Source organism: Galeopterus variegatus, unplaced genomic scaffold (genome assembly GCF_000696425.1).
Source record: "Galeopterus variegatus unplaced genomic scaffold, G_variegatus-3.0.2 Scaffold57, whole genome shotgun sequence".
Taxonomy (NCBI): Eukaryota; Metazoa; Chordata; class Mammalia; order Dermoptera; family Cynocephalidae; genus Galeopterus; species Galeopterus variegatus.
Genome location: NW_007726168.1, coordinates 1155928 through 1176431, shown reverse-complemented (window position 1 = coordinate 1176431; position 20504 = coordinate 1155928). Strand labels below are relative to the sequence as shown.

Here is a 20504-nt window from a genome sequence, read left to right as displayed (position 1 = left end):
GGAAAAATAGTAGTACAGTATTTGGAACCCATAAAATACAGAGTCCCAGACTTGCACGCGTGTGTATTTAATACACTATCACTAAATATGTAATTTGTACAATTCCATCCTTTTGTTTAGTTTTAAAGTCCTGTGTTTATTATAAGTTTAAACAGGAAGAAATGATTTGTGCTTCTGTCTTCATTCTTAACTCAGGCACAGAGAATCTCAATTTTTTTTTTTAAGGGAGGAAGTACAATCTGTTTTAAAGAAAGAATGTTTGTCTCAGGCTAACAATTCTCTAGAGGAAGGAAACCTGCTACTGAATGTACCCAGTTCCTTCTGCTCCTTAAAGACATTGTGTCCGGCCCTGGGTCTGCAGAGAATCCGCACCCTTAATAACCATCAGTCATTCTCGTGAACATGAACAAACCAACTGATGGAGTATAGAAGAGAGAGGGCTTCGTTTGTATCTCTTTTAATTTGCTTCTTTTCCCTCTGCAGGAATTTAACTGGCACATTTCCTGAGTACCCTGAAGTAGAAGAAGGTGGTTCAGCTATTATTTTTACTAACAAGACCCCACAACAGGTACAAATATGCTTGAAAAATAAAATGTAAATATATCCTAATCACATATATTTAAACTTTAACATTAATGGGTGCATAGTGTTATTAGGTCTTGGTTATTTTCCCACAAATATTTATGTGGAAATACTCTTGGGTGTTCAATGTATATGCTTTCAAATTTATTTCAAAATGAATTTATCCTTATTTCTGTCTTGACTTTGAAAGAAATGTGATGACATGTGAAGCATCAGTTTTCTTAGTGAATCCTGAGCAGCTTGATTTCAGGAACCCTTTGTGTTCCGGTCCCTGCGCTCCTCTCAGTCCCATGTCCTGCCCCCACATCATCAGGGCGCTGATGCCACCCTCCTCTCACCATCCCCCTTGTATCTCATGCTGCAACACCTTCAGGGCCTTCATATAAGTCCTGCACCCTCCTCTCAGTCCCATGTCCTGCCCCCACATCATCAGGGCGCTGATGCCACCCTCCCCTCACCATCCCCCTTGTATCTCATGCTGCAACACCTTCAGGGCCTTCATATAAGTCCTGCACTCCCTCAGCCCCAGGTGCCCCTCTGCTTAATTCTTGGTCATCTGTCAAGACCCAGGTCCTTGCCTTCCTAATGTTGTACAAGAGAAACAACATTTGAGCATTTCTGTAGATGCTCCATTGGCATCTGATGAAATTGACATCTAAAGCTATCTTTTTAATATCTTACTAAACTAGAAATAGGAAGGCTTCTTAACCTCACAGTGTAATAGGAACCAAGAGAAGATTTGCATTATGCTCAATAATGAAGCCTTAGAGGCACTGCCATTAAAAGTGAAAATCAAGAAAAGAATAGTTGCTACCAGCACTATTAGTTAATATTTCTCTGGAAGTTTTAACAAAGGCAGTAAGAAAAAAAAAAGGAGTTGAAAGTATTTGAGAAGTGATAATTGTATCATTGTTTTAAGATTATGTGAATATCTTCCTAGAAAACTCAATAAATTTAACAAGAAATTATACTGACTAATTGTACAGAACTATATTGACAAATCCCCAATGAAGAAAAAAGAGGACACTTGAACAAATAGACTGAGGGATTGTTTCCCTGGATTGAAAGACTCAGTAAGGTACAAATACACATTATCTTTCCATTATTCTATGCAGTTAATGCAATTCCAATTAAAATCAAAACAATTTTTTATTGACATAATTATTTTCAAGTTTACCTGGAAGAACGAATGCATGGAAATATCCAAAAAGTTTTTGAAAAAGAACTATAATGATGAGAAACTTGCCTTATTGATATAAATCAAATCATAGAGTAATTAAAACATCACGATGTTGGAAAAAATAGATAGCAACAACAAAAATAACAGATAACATTTATTCTGTACCAGGTACTATACAAAGTACTCTATGTAAATTAATTCATTTAATCCTCCTAATCTATGAAAGATCAAGCAGTTTGGCCAAATTTACAGTTAGTAAGTTGTGGAGCTGAGATTCAAACCCAAGTAGACTAAGTTTAGAACAGTGTGCTCAGAAACTGATTCAGCTATGAATTGGAATTTAGTGATATAATGATGACATTTCAAATAAGTGGGGAAGGACGGACTATTCAGTAAATGCTGGAACAACTGACTCGCCATGTGGCAAAGTTAAGTAGATCTTCTCTTATTATATGAGGGTACTTCAGAAAGTTTGTGGAAAAATAGAACTGAAAGATATACAAATCTTTCCATGAACTTTTTGAAGTATCTTCACACAAAATAAATTACAGATAAATTAAATATTTACATGTAAAAATATTAAACTAGAAATTACCAGAAGAAATTGTTTGAATATTTAATAATCAGAGGGTAGGAATAGTTTTATAAGCATGTCATCATAAAGAGAATAGGCTGGGAATAATTTTATAAGGCAGACATCATAAAGAGAATAGTCTGATACATGTGATTACAGAAAACTCAAATGGCAAAAAAAGCAGTATAAATGAAATTAAAGTCATATGACAGACTGAGGAAAATGTTTGCGAACATATGTGATGATGGGTATCTTCCATACATAAAGAGTTCTTAGAAAATAATAAGAAAAATCTGAACACCCCAATAGAAATTTTCTAAAACTCACTAGCAAAGAAATTTAAATATAAAATAAAGTTGCTATATCTCTTTTCACCTATAAGAGTAGTAAAAATTTTCACCATGATAATAACTGGAGTTGGTGTGCATGTGGGAAAAAGTTACTCTCATACATTGCTACGGGATACACAAATTAGCATGACATATTTTAAGGGACATGGACCAAGTAAATATAAAAATTTTAATGTGTATGTCCTTTGACTCATAAATGCTATTTGAGTAAGTTATACCAAAGACATAATAATAAGGCAAGTTGCCATAGATCAGAGGTCAACAAGCTTTTTCCGTAAAGGGCCAAGTAATAGATATTTGAGGCTGTGGAACATACATTCTCTACCACAACTACTCAACTCTGCCGTTAAAGTATGAAAGCAGCCACAGACAATATGGAAATGAGTGGTCACGGTTGTGTTCCAATAAAACTTCATTTCGAAATGGGCAGCAGGCCAGATCTGGCCCATGTGCTGTAATTTGCTGATCTCCACCATGGATGACTGAAAAAGCTATTCATTGTTTACAGCATTGACAGAAGCAAACAGCCCGATATTCTCTAATAGGGAACTAGTTAAGTCACATGAAGCAGTATGCAGCAGTAAAAACCTAGCTGTAGGTCAGGATCTCACAGCCTCAGCACTACTGACCCCACAGTCCCCCTCGATGTCTTGTGCTCCCCCACGTGAGCCCTCAGGGTCAAGCACACAGGCTTGTCTCCCCAATGAAGAAAAAAGAGGACACTTGAACAAATAGACTGAGGGATTGTTTCCCTGGATTGAAAGACTCAGTAAGGTACAAATACACATTATCTTTCCATTATTCTATGCAGTTAATGCAATTCCAATTAAAATCAAAACAATTTTTTATTGACATAATTATTTTCAAGTTTACCTGGAAGAACGAATGCATGGAAATATCCAAAAAGTTTTTGAAAAAGAACTATAATGATGAGAAACTTGCCTTATTGATATAAATCAAATCATAGAGTAATTAAAACATCACGATGTTGGAAAAAATAGATAGCAACAACAAAAATAACAGATAACATTTATTCTGTACCAGGTACTATACAAAGTACTCTATGTAAATTAACTCATTTAATCCTCCTAATCTATGAAAGATCAAGCAGTTTGGCCAAATTTACAGTTAGTAAGTTGTGGAGCTGAGATTCAAACCCAAGTAGACTAAGTTTAGAACAGTGTGCTCAGAAACTGATTCAGCTATGAATTGGAATTTAGTGATATAATGATGACATTTCAAATAAGTGGGGAAGGACGGACTATTCAGTAAATGCTGGAACAACTGACTCGCCATGTGGCAAAGTTAAGTAGATCTTCTCTTATTATATGAGGGTACTTCAGAAAGTTTGTGGAAAAATAGAACTGAAAGATATACAAATCTTTCCATGAACTTTTTGAAGTATCTTCACACAAAATAAATTACAGATAAATTAAATATTTACATGTAAAAATATTAAACTAGAAATTACCAGAAGAAATTGTTTGAATATTTAATAATCAGAGGGTAGGAATAGTTTTATAAGCATGTCATCATAAAGAGAATAGGCTGGGAATAATTTTATAAGGCAGACATCATAAAGAGAATAGTCTGATACATGTGATTACAGAAAACTCAAATGGCAAAAAAAAGTATAAATGAAATTAAAGTCATATGACAGACTGAGGAAAATGTTTGCGAACATATGTGATGATGGGTATCTTCCATACATAAAGAGTTCTTAGAAAATAATAAGAAAAATCTGAACACCCCAATAGAAATTTTCTAAAACTCACTAGCAAAGAAATTTAAATATAAAATAAAGTTGCTATATCTCTTTTCACCTATAGGAGTAGTAAAAATTTTCACCATGATAATAACTGGAGTTGGTGTGCATGTGGGAAAAAGTTACTCTCATACATTGCTACGGGATACACAAATTAGCATGACATATTTTAAGGGACATGGACCAAGTAAATATAAAAATTTTAATGTGTATGTCCTTTGACTCATAAATGCTATTTGAGTAAGTTATACAAGATTTAAATGTAAAACAAAACAAAAACATAAAAAGACTAGAAGAAGCCAGGAAAGAAATATGTCATAACCTCAGAATGGGAAAAACCCTTTCTAACTGTGGTGCAAACCCAGGAGTCATAGAAGAAAGAATTGATAAATTCACCTACATAAAAAATGTTTTGGGGCCGAGCCCGTGGCGCACTCGGGAGAGTGCAGCGCTGGGAGCGCAGCAGCACTCCCGCCACGGGTTTGGATCCTATATAGGGATGACCGGTTCGCTCACAGTGCTCACTGGCTGAGCGCGGTGCAGCCGGTCTCAAAAAGGACAAAAAATAAAATAAAATATAAAAAATGTTTTGACCTGCTTGAGAAAAACGACACTGACAAAGACAAGTGACAGTTGACACATGGGAGAATTACTGGTAATGAGTATCACAGACAAGAGATCATTTTTCTAACATATAAAGAACTCCTACAGCTCTATAAGAAAAAGATCAATTGCCCAATATAAAAAAAAAACAGCAAATAGATATGAACAGACAGTTCTCAGAAAAGAAAATCCAAATGGATTTGAAACATAATAAAAGATGTTCAACATATGAAAACATCAACCTCACACATATAAGAGAAATGTAAACTAAACTACACTGACAGACAAAATTAAAAGTCGAACGTCATCAAAATTCAAAACTGTTGCACTTCAAAAGACACCATTAAGACAAAAGACAAGCAATAGACTGGGAGAAGATATTTGCAGAACATATACCTGTTAAAAGACTCATATCTAGAATATACAAAATCTTGCACCTTAATCATAAGACAAACCAATTAAAAAATGGGCAAAAGACCTAACCAGACAATTCACAAAGGAAGATACAGAATACCTAATAAAAACATGAAATGATGCTCAACATTATTAGTCATTAGGGAACTGAAAATCTACATCACAATGGAATACCATTTCATACCCACTGGAATGGCTAAAATCAAAAAGAGAGAAAATAACAAATGTCCAGGATTTGGAAAAAGGGGGAACCTTAATCCATTGCAGGTGGAAATGTAAAATGGTGCAGCCACTTTGGAAAACAGTTTGTCGTTTTCTTAGAAGTTAAACATAAATGTATCACATGATGATAAATGTGTTTTATATGAACGTGTACATTTTATATACAAAAAAAGTATACATGGATATTCATAGCAGTGTTACTCATAAAACCAAAAATTTGAAAGAACCTAAATATCCATCAGCTTGTATAAATTGATAAGCAAAAGGTGATGTATCAACGCAATCGAATATCCTTTGGCAATGCAAAAAAGTACAAACAAATGACACATGCTACAACATAGATAAACCTTAAAAGCATTATGCCGAGTGAAAGAAGTCACAAACAATAGACTATATATTATGTGATTTCCCCTTTATGAAATGTCCAGAAAAAGTTGATCTATAGAGACAGGGAGTAGATTAATGCTTGCCTGGGAAGAAGGGGAGGAGAATAAAAAAAGGAATTACAATTAGCAGATGTGAGGGGATCTTACTGGGGTATATGAAATGTCCAGAAAAAGTTGATCTATAGAGACAGGGAGTAGATTAATGCTTGCCTGGGAGGAAGGGGAGGAGAATAAAAAAAGGAATTACAATTAGCAGATGTGAGGGGATCTTACTGGGGTGGTGGAAGTGTTCTAAAACTGATTTATGGTGATAGTTGCACAACTTGGTAAATTTACTTAAAAAAATGATTGAGTTGTATACTTGGAATGGGTAAATGTATGATACATAAAATATGCCTCAAGAAAATTATGTTTAAAAAAAAGAAAGAAAGAAAACAGGTGGCAGACCAGATTTGGCACTCAGGCCAAGAAAACGATAGCTGACTTAAGAGGCAGAAAAGTGCACTTCTAAATTTGGAAGAATTTTGCCATAGTTGAAGAGTTCTCAGAAAAAACCAAAAATACCTACTATGGCATACCATGTTTCATCCATGTGATTAACAAAGAAAAACATACTATGACAGAGAGCATATGGGGAGCAGGCTCTCTCCTACATTGCTGGTAGAAGTGCAAATAGCACAACCCGTGCAAGGAAGGTTGACAGTATCACAAAGGTACACCCCTTTGATCTGGCATTTCACTTTGAGGAATTTATCCTGCAGATATGCTTACCACCTGCAAAATGCTATTTGTGTGCATTTACTCATGGCAACATTGTTAGTAATAGCAAAAGATTGGAAATAACCTTAATTTCCCTTGGTAGGGGAATGGTCACATAAGTTACAGTACACCTATAAAGCATGAACTGGGAAGCTCTTTATGCACTGCTACAGAAAGATGGCTGAGACACATTGTTAGGTGAAAAATGCAGAACAAGAAGAGTGTGTATAATATGCTAACATTTGGATAAAATGACAAATTTATGTTTATAATATGTATTTGCGTGTATGCATGTGTGCACTTTGGAAGATTTTGCTAGTTGAAGAATATGAGCAAAATAAATTGAGTACTGGTTCAAAAAAGAAACAACTACAATGACATATTATTTTTCACCTATGTGGTTGGCAAACATAACACAGTGTCAGTGTGCTTTACATATATACTTATGTATGTATGTCTGTCTATACATAAATATATTTGCTTATATACTTGCATGTAAATATGTATAAAATGTCTATGGAAGCATATCCAGAGTATTTGGGTTGACTTTAGAAAGTGGATCATGATCAGCCATGCAGTGGTAGTGACCACAACCCCAGTGACCTGCTTGGCACAGGACTATAGCGGACTTCTCTGCTGAGGACCTCAACAGCCCTTGTGGCCACCATGCCCCCCCCCACACACACACACAGCTTTCAGCATTTGCTATCATGAACGCCAGCAGCTTGTTGTACAAAAGATCCTACCAGCTTTCACCACTGAGGAAACCAATGCATGTTCAGCAGCAGCAGATCCCCTGCAGCTTTCACTGTGAAGAGCCCTGCATTTCTTTTCACCTTCACAGTCTCCAAGTGCCTGAGTCAATTTCCCTTCTTCCCATTCCCTGGAGCCACACAGAGCCACATGACTGCTCCTGCCATGGTTGCTGTAACCCAGGGGCCCACCCTAGTGACCTTTGTCTTCTCCAGGTGCGTAAGCCACCACTTCTCCTCCCCAGAGCCACCCCAGCTGCTGTCTGTACAGGTGCCCAGGGACCAAGAGCAGCTATTGTGCATGAGCCTGCAAACAGGCCTGGAGCCCCCCACCACAGGCTCAAACCCCACCATTGTACACATCTGAGGCTGACCCCTGCAGCTGAGTGAGCATGAGCAGCTTGCCCTGCCCCCAGCTTCTACCCCCACCATGGTGCTTATGTCCAGTGCTGGTCCCTGCAGCTGCACATGCATCCAACTCCAGCTCAGCCCACAGCTGTCCACATACACAGACAGGCTGAACCTGTCACTGGCCTGCAGCTAGCCCCTGCAATTGTGCATGTGCAGGCTGCTGGCTCTGCTTCCATGTGCCTGTAGCTGGCCCCAGCCCTGCCCCTAACCTAGCCCTCGCCACCATGCTCAAGCCTAGAGCTGGCCTCTGATGCCACCAAGTACCTGTAGCCAGCTTCCACAGCAGAGTATGTGCTCACCACTGGCTCTGGTCTCCATTGCTGCCACCTCTGGACCTGAGCCATAAAACCCAGAGGCACAGCTGAGGACCCCAACAGACCTCCCAGCCACTGCAGAGCCCCCACAGCTGTCACCTCCAAGGACCACACAGGTGCCAATATCACAGACTCCAGCTGCCTGAGCCTATGAGACTCAGTGCCCCCTTAGATCTGGAGCCATCGAATGCTCCTACACTTGGTGCTCCACACCACTAGACCCAGTGCTACAGCACCCCCAGTATACCTCCACCCTCCTCCCCATCCCTACCCCCACAGGAGAAGGTCATTTTTTTAATCAAACCCAGTTTGTAAAATCTGGAATAGGTGATTGTTTTTTCAAATGTGCTGCAATGTTTGCAAGACTACAATGATCATGAAGAGTTAGGGAGATATGACATCACCAACAGAAAACTATAAAGTTCCAGTAACTAATTCCAAAGAATTGGAGATCCATGAATTGCATGACAAAGAATTCGAAATAATTGTTCTAAAGAAAGTCGGAAAATTACAAGAGAGCACAAAAAACCACTTAATGAAACCAGGAAAGCAATACAAGAATAAAATGAAAAGCTAAACGAAGAGACAGAAAACAAAAATGAACCAAACAAACAATTTGGAGCTGAAAAATGCAATAACTGAACTTTAAAAATACAATAGTCTTCAACAGCAGACTTGATCAAATGGAAGATAGAATAAGCAAACTCGAAAACAGATCATTTGAAATCATCCTGTCAGGAGAAAAAAGAAAAAATGAAAAGGAATGAAGAGAGCCTATAAGATCTATGGTATACCATCAAGAAAGCTAACATTTGATTAATAGGAGTTAAGGAGAAAACAGAGAGAAAGGGACAGAAAGCTTATTTAAAGAAATAATAGCTGAAAATTTCCCACATATGAGTTGAAGACATTAACATCCAGGTACAGGAAGCTCAGAAGTCTCCAATCCAATTCAACCCAGAGAAGAATGCATTAAGACACATTCTAATCAAACTATCAGAAATCAAAGACAATGAAGGAATTCTGAAGCAGCAGGAGATAAAAAACATATTATATGTGAGAGATCCCCAATACAACTATCAGAAGATTTCTTGACAGAAACCTTGCAGGCCAGGAAACAGTGGGGTGATATATTCAAAGTGCTGAAAGAAAAAAAAATTGTCAACCAAGAATACTTTTCCTAGAAAAGCTATCCTTCAGAAATGAAAGTGAAATAAAGATTTTCCTAGAAAAGCAAAATCTGAGGGAGATCATTCCCACTAGACCTGCCCTACAGGAAATGCTAAAGGAACTTTTTCGAGCTGAAACAAAAAGCTGCTAGTTAGTAACATGAAAACATAGAAGTCCCTCCATGCCTCACTGGTAAAGGTAAATATATAGCAAATTGAGAATACTCTAATACTATAATGGTGATGTGTAAATCCCTTACAACTCTAGTATAAATGTTAAAAGACCAAACTATTAAAAATAAACTACAGCTACAGTAACTTGTTAATGGATACACAAAATAAAAAGGTGTAAACTGTAACATCAAAAACACAAAATGGGGAAAGGGAGTAAAAGTGCAGAGCATTTATATGCAAGCAAAGTTAAGTTGTCAGCTTAAAATAGCCTGTTATAAGATGCTTTGTGTAAGCCTTATCGTAACCACAAAGCAAAATGCTATAGTAGAAATACAAAAGAGAGAGGACTCAAAGCATACCACTATAAAAAAAAATCATCAAATCACAAAGGAAAACTACAAGAGAGGAAGAAAGAAAAAAAGGATCTACAAAACAATTAGAAGACAATTAACAAAATGGCAATAGTTACCATAAGTACCGTGAATATAAATAGATTAAATTCTCCAATTAAAAGACAGAGTGGCTAAATGAATAAAAAGACAACACCCAACTATATGCTACACACAGGAGACTCACTTCAACTTTAAATAAACACATAAACTGAAAGTAAAGAGATAGAAAAAGATATTCCATGTAAATGGAAACCAAAAGAGAGCAGGAGTGGCTATAATTATATACCAAAATAGACCTTAAGTCAAAAACTGTAAAAAGGGCCAAATAAGGTCATCATAATGATAAAGGAGTCAATTCATCAAGTGGATGTAACAATTATAAATATATTTTACCCAACATTGGAGCACCTAGATATATAAAGCAAATATTAATAGATCTGAAGGGAGAGATAGATTGCAATACAATAAGAGCAGACAACTTCATACCCCATTTTTAACAAAGCACATATCATTCAAACAGAAAATCAATAAGGAAACATTAGACTGGACTTCTGCAATACTTTAGACCAAATGGACCTAACAGACATACACAGAACATTCAATCCAACAGCAGCAGAATATACATTCTTTTCAAGTGCACACAGAACATTCTCCAAGATAAATTCTATGTTAGGCCACAAAACAAGTCTTAACAAATTTAAGAAGATCAATGCCAAGACTGAATCATGAAGAAACAGAAAATCTGAACAGGACAATAATGAATAAAGAGAGTAATCAGTAATCAAAAACGTTCTGAAAAGAAAAGTCCAGAATAGATGCTTCTTAGGGAAATTCTACCAAACATTTAAAGAACTAACCAATCCTTCTCAAACTCTTCCAAAAAGTTAAACAGGACAACATACTTTCAGACTCATTTATGAGGCTAGCATTATTCTCATACCAAAGTCAGACAGGACACTGCAGTAAAGGAAAATTACAAGCCAATGTCCCTGAAGAACACAGATGCAGCAATTCCCAACAAAATACTAGGAAACAAAATTCAAGAGCACATTAAAAGGATCGTTTACCATGCTCAAATGGGATTTATCTCTGGGATGCAAATTTGTTTCAACACATGCAAATCAATCACTGTGATACACCATATTAATAAAATAAAGGATAAAAATCACATGATCATCTCAATAGATGCAGAAATAACACTGACAAAATTCATCACACTTTCATGATTTAAAAAAAAAATTCTCAACAAATTAGGCATATGAGGGAACTTATCTCAACACAATAAAGGTCATATATGAAAAGCCCACAATTAACCTATACTTGATGATGAAAAACTGAAATCTTTTCCTCTGAGATAAGAAACAAGATAAGGATAACCACTCTTGCCACTTCTATTCAACATAGTACTGGAAATGCTAGCCACAGCAATTAGGCAAGAAAATGAAGTAAAAAGCATCCAAATAGGAAATGAAGAAGTGGAATTGTTTCTGCTGACAACATGATCTTATATGTAAAACATTGCAGAGACTCCACCAAAAAACTAATAGAACTAATAAATTCAGTAAAGTTGCAGGATGCAAAACATACTAAAATCAGTAGTCTTTGTATACACTTACAATAAGCTTTCTGAAAAAAGAAATCAAGAAAACAATCTCATTTACAATAGCATCAAAAAAAAATAAAATTTAGAAATAAATTTGGGCCAGGCCCACAGTGCACTTGGGAGAGTGGGGTGCTGGGAGTGCAGCAGCGCTCCCGCCGTGGGTTCGGACCCTACATAGGGATGGCCGGTGCGCTCACTGGCTGAGCGCGGTGCGGCCAGTCTCAAAAAAAGGACAAAAAAAAAAAAAAAAGAAAGAAATTTAACCAAGGAGGTGAGAGATCTGTATACTGAAAACTACAAAACAGTGAAGAAAGGAATTGAAGACACAATTATACAGAAAGATACCCTGTATTCATGAATTGGAATAATTAATATTAATAAATGTTCATACTACCCAAGCAATTTACAGATTTAGAGGAATCTCTGTGAAAATTCCAGTGACATTTTTCACAGAAATAGAAAAAACAATCCTGAAATTTATGTGAGACTACAAAAGACCATGAAGAGCCAAAGCAATCTTGAACAAAAAGAACAAAGCTGAAGGCATTGAACTACCTAATCTCAAAATCTACTATAAAGCTATAGTAATCAAAACACCATGGTATGACATAAAAATAGACATATAAACCAATACAACAGAATAGAGAGCCCAGAAATAAGCCCACATGCTATGGTCAATTAATTTGATTTTTGACAAAGGTGGCAAGAATACGCAAGAGGGAAAGGACAGTCTTTTTGATAAATAGTGTTAACATAAAAATAGACATATAAACCAATACAACAGAATAGAGAGCCCAGAAATAAGCCCACATGCTATGGTCAATTAATTTGAATTTTGACAAAGGTGGCAAGAATACGCAAGAGGGAAAGGACAGTCTTTTTGATAAATAGTGTTGGGAAAACTGGATGTCCACATGCAGAAGTATGAAATTGGACCTTTATCTAATGCCAAAAATCAACTCAAAATGAATTAAAGATTTGAACATAAGACCTGAAACTGTAAAACTACTGAAGAAAACGTAGGGGGGAGCTCCATGACATTGGTTCAGGCAATGATTTTCTGGATATGACCCCAAAACACAAGCAACAAAAGTAAAAATGGACAAATACAATTGCGTCAAAATAAAAAGCTTCTGCACAGCAAAGGAAAAAGTTAACAGGGTAAAGAGACAACCTGTAGAGTGGAAGAAAATATCCACAGACCATACATACATTTGATAAGGAGTCAATAACCAAAATATAGAAGGAGCTCAATAGCAAGAAAACAAATAACCAGATTAAAAAATGGGTGAAGCACCTGGATAGACATTTCTCAAAAGAAGACATAAAAATGGCCAACAGGTATATGAAATGTCTGACACAGAATAATGCAAATTAAACCACAATGAGATATCATGTGACACCTGTTAGAATGGCTGTTATCAAAAAGGCAGAAGATGATATGTGTTGACAAGGATGTGGAGAAGAGGGAATCCTTGTACATTGTTAGTGGGAATGTACATTGGTATGGTCATTATGGAAAACAGTATGGAGTTTCTTCAAAAAACTAAAATGAGAACTACCATATGATTCAGCAGTACCCCTACTGGATAGATTTCCAAAGGAATTGAAATCAGTATGTCAAAGAGATATCTACACTCCAGTGTTCATTTCAGCATTATCAACAGTAGCCAATATATGGAATCAACCTAAGTGTCTGTCAGTGGATGAACAGATAAAGATAGTGTGATATATGTACCCAATGGAATACTATTCAGCCTTTAAAAAGAAGGGAATTCTGTCATTCACAACAATATGGATGAACCTGGAAGACATGATGTTAGGTAAAATAAGCCAGGCACAGAAAAACAAATGCTGTACAATCTCATTTATATGTAAAATCTAAGAAAATCTAACATATAGAGTAGAATGGTGATTATCAGGGGCTGGGAAAAGGATCAGGGAATGGGGAGATGTTGGTCAAAAGGTGCAAAGTTGGGCCGGCCTGGTGGCGCACTCGGTTGAGTGCGGCACTTGGGAGCACGGTGGCGCTCCCGCCGAGGGTTCGGATCCCATATAGAGACCAGTCAGCTCACTGGCTGAGCGCGGTGCGGGCGCGACACTGAGGGTTGCGATCCCGTTACCAGTCATGAAAAAAGACAAAAAGGAAAAAAAAAAAAAGGTGCAAAGTTTCATTAAAGAAGAGTAAGTTCTGGAGATGTTTTGTACATCATGGTGACTATAGTTAATAATGTTTTGTATACTTTAATATTGCGAAAAAGAATAGATTGTATGTGTTCTCATCACAAAAAATAAGTATGTGAGGTGATGTGTATGTTAATTCACTTGATTTAATTATTCCACATGTATACATACATCAAAACATCATGTTGTACACTAAAAATATATAAATTTTATTGATCGTACCTTAATAAAAAGAAAAAATGTTTAAAAAGAAAGTGGCTCTTGTTGGCTGCCTAACACCACGGGGAGGAAACCTCTCACTATACGTATGTGTAAACACTCATTCATAATTTGAGAATTGTGAACCATGTAAATGTAATAACTATTTTAAAAATTAAATTAATAAACTAGTTAAGGATATAGAGAAAATAAACCATGTAACTAATAACGCTTAAAAACATTACACTGAGGTGATTGGCATCACCAAGATGTCAAAATAGACAATCTTGGCATCTCTCCCCCTCACAAGAGATCAACTTACAGCTATTCAAACACAAAAGTTGCCATCCTGAAATCACTGGAACTTGGGAGAATGAGGAGGAAGTGAAACTATCCCTATCTGCACATGACATGATCATATATGTAGAAAACCCTAAACACTCCACCAAAGAATTACTAGAACTAATAAATGAATTCAGTAAATCAGCAGGATACAAAATCAGTGCATAAAAATCAGTAATCTTCCTATACGCCAATAATGAAATAGCTGAAGATGAAATTGAAAAAGAAATCCTCTTCACAAGAGCTACCAAAAAAAAATAGCTATCTAGGAGTAAAAATAGCTACCAAAAAAATAGCTATTTATGAGTAAATTTAACCAAAGAGGTGAGAGACCTCTGCAACAAAAACTATAAAGCATTGGTGAAAGAAACTGGGGAAGACATAAATAAATGGAAAGATATCTCATGTTCATGGGTTGGAAGAATTCATATCATCAAAATGTCCATTTAACCCAAAGCAGTGTGCAGATTCAGTGAAATTCCTATCAAAATAACAATGAAATTCTTCACAGAAGTAAAAAAAAAAAAAAAAGAAAGAAAAGATCTTAAAAAACAAAGGACCCCATATCACCAGAGTCATCTTAAACAAAAAGAGCAAAGTCAGAGGTATCATACTTCTTGACTTCAAAATATACTATAAAGCTATAAAAACCAAAACAGCATGGCAGTGGTATAAAAGCAGATAAGTTGACTGACAGAACAGAATACAGAGCCCAGAAATAAAACCCACACACTTACAGCCAACTGACTTTCAACAGAAGGGCTGAAAATATAAAATGAGGAAGGGAAATGGTGCTGGGAAAACTGGGTATCCACATGCAGAAGATTTAAACTAGACTCTTATCTCTTACCATACACTAAAATCAACTCAAAATGGATTAAAGACCTAAATTTAAAACTCAAAACTATGAAACTACTAGAAGAAAACAGAAGAAATGCTACACAAAATGGGAGTGGGCCACACTTTTTTTAGACAAGATTATGAAGGTACAGGCAACTGGAGCAAAAATAGACAAGTGGGACTACATCAAACTAAAAAGCTTGCACACAGAAAATGTCTCAATCAACAAAGTGAAGAGACAAGCTACAGAATGGGAGGAAGTGTTTGCAAACTACACATCAGACAAGGGGCTAATATCCAGAATATATGAGGAACTCAAACAACTCAACAGTTAAAAAAAAAAACAATTAAAAAATGGACAAAGGACTTGAACAGACATTTCTCAAACGAAGACATACAAATGGCCAACAGGTACATGAAAAAAAATGCTCAACATCACTAATCACTAGGGAAATGCAAGTTAAAACCACAGTGAGTTATCATCTTACTCCCATTAGAATAGCTATTATCAAAAATACAACAAATGCTGGTGAGGATGTGGAAAAAAAGGGAATTCTCCTACATTGTTGGTGGGAATGTAAATTGGTACAGGCATTGTGGAAAAAAGTATGGAGGTTCCTCACAGAACTAAAAACTGAACTGTCTTGTGAGCCAGCTAGCCCATTACTGGGTATATACCCAAAGGAAATGAAATCAATGTATTGAAGAGACACCTGCACTCCAATGTTTATTGCAACATTATTCACAATAACCAAGAGATGGAGTCTACCTGATTGCCTCTCAGCAGATGAATGGATTTTAAAAAGTGTGATCTATACACACAATGAAATACTATTCAACTATTTAAAAAATGAATTCCTGTCATTTGCAACAACGTGGATGGAACTGGAAATCATGTTAAGTGAAGTAAGTCTGTGACAGAAAGACAGATACCACGTGATGTCTCTCATATGTGGAATCTAAAAAACAAAAATAGTGTTTCTCATAGAAATAGAGAGTAGAATAATGGTTACCAGAGGCCAGGAGGGGAGAGGGGCTGGGGGAGGGGAGGGGTTGGGTTAATGAGTACAAAGCTATGCCACCTACCCCAAGTGAATCAATGCACTTACTATACATGCATGTATTGAAATGTCACGCTGCACCCCACAAATAAGTTCAATTAAATGTTAGGGTAAAAATTTTTTTTAAAGCTATGCCACCTACCCCAAGTGAATCAATGCACTTACTATACATGCATGTATTGAAATGTCACGCTGCACCCCACAAATAAGTTCAATTAAATGTTAGGGTAAAAATTTTTTTTAAAGATATACTGAAATGTATACTCCACAAACAAGGAATTCATCTTTTTTCTGATGCTTACATTTTATATATCAGGCTATTTTAAAAACAAATCTTGACATTTCTAAACCTTTCCAAACTTCTAAGAATCAGAAAACGTCCATGTCCCATAAGTGTTTCAGAACATTGAAAATGTGGGCAGCCACGGCTTGATCCTATGAGTTCAGGTAAGCCAGATCCTCAAGGGAAATATTGCTATTTTGACAGCAAGGGACCTTTAATTCACGCTAGAAACAACCTTTTTATTACCGGATAATGTGCACAGCATGTATGTCACCTCTCGCCTCCACCAACATCCTCCTCTGAGCCTCACCCCCCAAAATCTTCACTAGAGCCCGGGGGATGGGAGGCCTCTGGATAGTGTGAAGTTGCCATCTTTTGGGCATTTGACTATAGTTTTCTTTTTAGAAAGTCCAGATGGTGCCACAATATCCTGCTTTGTTCATGATAAAGCTATTTTTACTTTTAACATTATAAACTAAGCTCTGAAGAACAACATAGGTATAAATATCAAAAATATAATACCAGAAAATAAACTTCAGCATTTTAGGAAATCACAAATAAGGCACGGTCCCGTCGTCTCCCCAGGAAGACGGTTCAGCACAGCATGCCAGAGGTGACATGAATTCAGCCCTCGTCCCACCCCTGCTTTCTCAGCCGCACCCTTGCTCTGTCTTCAGAGGTAACTACTGTCCTCTGAATGCACCGTGTCATTCTTTTACCTTTCTTTATACTTGGGCTACACATGTATGTACCTGAAACTGTAGGCTATGGATTTTTTTATTGAACTATATGCATTTTATGCTGTAGAATAATTTGACATGTATTCTTTTGCGTCTTGCCTCTTTTCTTTCTTCATTATGAAACTCACCCTGGTTATCACCCATTTGAATCTCAGCTCAGCTACTTACTAGCTGTGTGTCCTTGGCCAAATTACTGAAATCTTTGTGTCCCTCCTTCATAAACCGAGCCAGTAACAACACCCATCGTGCGATTGTGTTTATCAGTGAGTTAATCTTTTTGAAGCTCTCAGAACCACACCTGGCATATCATAAGTGCTACAAAGGTAATGGTGGCTTCATTTTCGTGCTGAGGAAACTCAGCCTCAGAGAGGTTATGCAGCTTGTCTCAGGCATATGACAGGTGATGAGCAGAGCTTTGAGGGCCAACAGGAAGTGTGTCCTGTCATCCAGACAGGAAGTGTGTCCCATCGTGCAGACAGGAAGTGCATCCTGTCATGGGCACCAGGTATCTCCCAGAACTCATGGCTCTTTATGGCAGTGAGTGAGTGCTCAGTAAACACCTGTTGGGTCGAACTGATTTTTATGGGATTTTTTACAAACCTGTACTAATTCTCTAATGGTGCTAATCCTTTGTGACCCAGGTAATTTTTAATAAATATTTTAAATTTTAGGAGAACTAATTGTCTTTGGTCACTGTGAAACATATGAACTAAATCACATGTGAAAGAAACTAACTCTGAGAAGAGATGCATGATCATTCATACAAAAGGGAAGTTATTACGAGAGCGACTGTCGCCATCCAAATCCAGGCAGGAGACAGAAAGCGTCCTCAGCTTGGATTTTGAAGAGTTGCAGGCAGGGCTGGCACATCCAGTGGTTGTGGGATGTTGAGGAAGTCGTGGCCTCTCCTGGTGTTTGTAGAACCCTGAGAGTCAGAGCAGCTCTGAATGAAAGAGGGGACTGGGTTCAGAAATGTCCAACCTCTCTCTTTATCTGCCTCTGAGACCCAATTCTGCCTTCTTCTGAGAATCCCACTAAAGGGGTAGGCCTCCAGGGTCCAGAGCAGGGCAGCCAAGGGACACTGACCAGCACAAATACTTCTCTCCAATCAGGAAAAATAGTCCTCCTCTAGATAGGGGTCTATAAAAATGCTATGATTATTCTGGGTTTTTTTTACCAGGTTATTGAGGATATCATTGCAAACCAAGAAGAAGAGGAAAAAAACAGAAAGAAGAAAAAGGGAAAGAAACCCAAGAAAGCCAAAAAAAAGAAGCAAAATAAAAAAGCAAAAGATAAGGTAAAGAATTTGTATACAATTTTAGAAATCTGATAATTTTTTAGTGGCATTTTTGGCTTTATATCAATGGGATAATATCAAATCTGTTGAGATTGCAGTCATTTATTTCCTAGGGAAACCATTCTATCTACCAACAGTTTTCCAATTTTTTTATGTTGATCAACAATCAGTTGCCATGTTTTCTATGACTTATAAATAACTATTAGGAAAAGGAATTGTTTGAACAACTCAGAGACTTTACATGTTTACTAACATATGTGATACTTTTGAATTTTTATTTCTCAAAATGAATTATCCCACTTGTCATTCCTCAAGGATAGGGAGAAGGAGAAATGTTTGAAAAAACAAGTAACCACTGAAAAGTCAAACTAATTGTATCTAATTTAACCAAAGTGTGTTCATTTGATTTTATCATTTAATATTGATATATGTATATATTTTAGTGGAAGGATTTTTTCTTGTTATCCAAAAGAAATCAGAGTTCACACAGTGTCATTTTGGCCAGGTTTTCTCTTGTGTGGTTGGGTTGGAAGTGGTGGTGCAGTGGACTTGCCAGCTGCTATTATCTTCGGTGCAGTAATTGGAGGGTCTTCATCTTCAAGCATGTGGGATAGGTGCATTCCCAGGGCTGTTGTGTGCTCTCAGCATAAACGATTATAGATTAGCTCTCAAGAGTGGATCCCTAAAGATTATGGTCCCACTGTGACTCTAATCTGAACCAGCTCTCATGAGTGGATCTCTAAACGGTATAGTCCTCTATGACGCTAATCAACCCTCAAGTGTGGGTCCCTAAAGGTTATGATCCACTGTGACTCTGTGTAGAGCCAGAGGCCCGGCTTTAGCTCAGGTAGCAAAGGCCATGCTCTTTATGTTCCAAGACATGCTCTGACCAATGCTAAGACTTGTGAATTTCTCTGTGGGAGAAGCAACTCGCTACGGGCTGGCAGACTGAGTCTGGAAACTCTGGTGCCATGTTACAGTGAGAGAGAAAAGGGATAGGCTGTGTGATCAAGGACGATGAGCAGTTGGACCAACGAGCCAGAAGTTGTGAACAAGGGAGAAAGGGGGCTGGGGAATTCAAAATGGCAATACCCAAAGTCTACATCAATGCAAGGTGTAGGCGATGGTGATAAAAGGCAACATTTTGTTAAAAACCCCTTGGCGTGGTTGCTACTGGTCATTTGGAACAACTCAGAGACTTTACATGTTTACTAACATATGTGATACGATTCCTTTTGCATCACCCATCTGCTGCACCGTGATAAGCAGCAAGTCTCTCATCTGCCCCTATTTGTCTTCATCCCCTTGTCAGCCATGTTCCATTGTCATTCACTGCATGAACAGAAAGAGAGAGACACCTCACTTCTCATTTGGGGCTCAACCCTAGTGACTGGTGGTAGGTGACATGAGCCCCATGATGCCCCCTTCAGGACCAAAGCACTCAATCCCCTAGCTACCCATAATGTCAGTGTAGAAAGTTCACAGCTGAAGTCCCTCCCCAGGAATTGCTCCAGTCTAAGGGAGCCACTCCAGTGAGGTTACACCCCTCCTGGGGAAGCCATCATCCAAGGATAGTCTCATGATGGTACCAAAAACCTGCCCTCTCACCTGCCACCTGGACAACTCCGAAAGGCTCTCCTAGCTCCTGGGCTTCCTGAGGGATCAGCTGATAGCTCTCCTTGAGAAGAGTTCTTAACTGAACACCAAAAGCAGGATTTATAAAAGGAAAGATTGATAAATTGAACCTCATCAAATTAAAAATCTTTTGCTCTGTGAATGACACAGTGAAGAGGATGAAAAGACAGCTATAGAATGGGAGAAAATATTTGCAAACTACATATCTGAAAAGGGACTAGTACCTAGAATACATAAAGAACTCTCAAAATGTAACAGTTAAAAAAAGTCTTTC

The 20504-nt window shown here is 37.4% G+C and overlaps 1 protein-coding gene across 1 annotated transcript in view; it reads left to right on the top strand.

Annotated features, from left to right (window-relative positions):
* IQCA1 (IQ motif containing with AAA domain 1) overlaps window positions 1–20504 on the top strand; it is a 172559-nt gene that overhangs the window by 58597 nt on the left and 93458 nt on the right. Inside the window, exons 8-9 of the mRNA XM_008574644.1 lie at window positions 484–568; window positions 18479–18595. Coding sequence (XP_008572866.1) covers window positions 484–568; window positions 18479–18595 — 202 coding nt within the window. The remainder of the gene's footprint in view (window positions 1–483; window positions 569–18478; window positions 18596–20504) is intronic.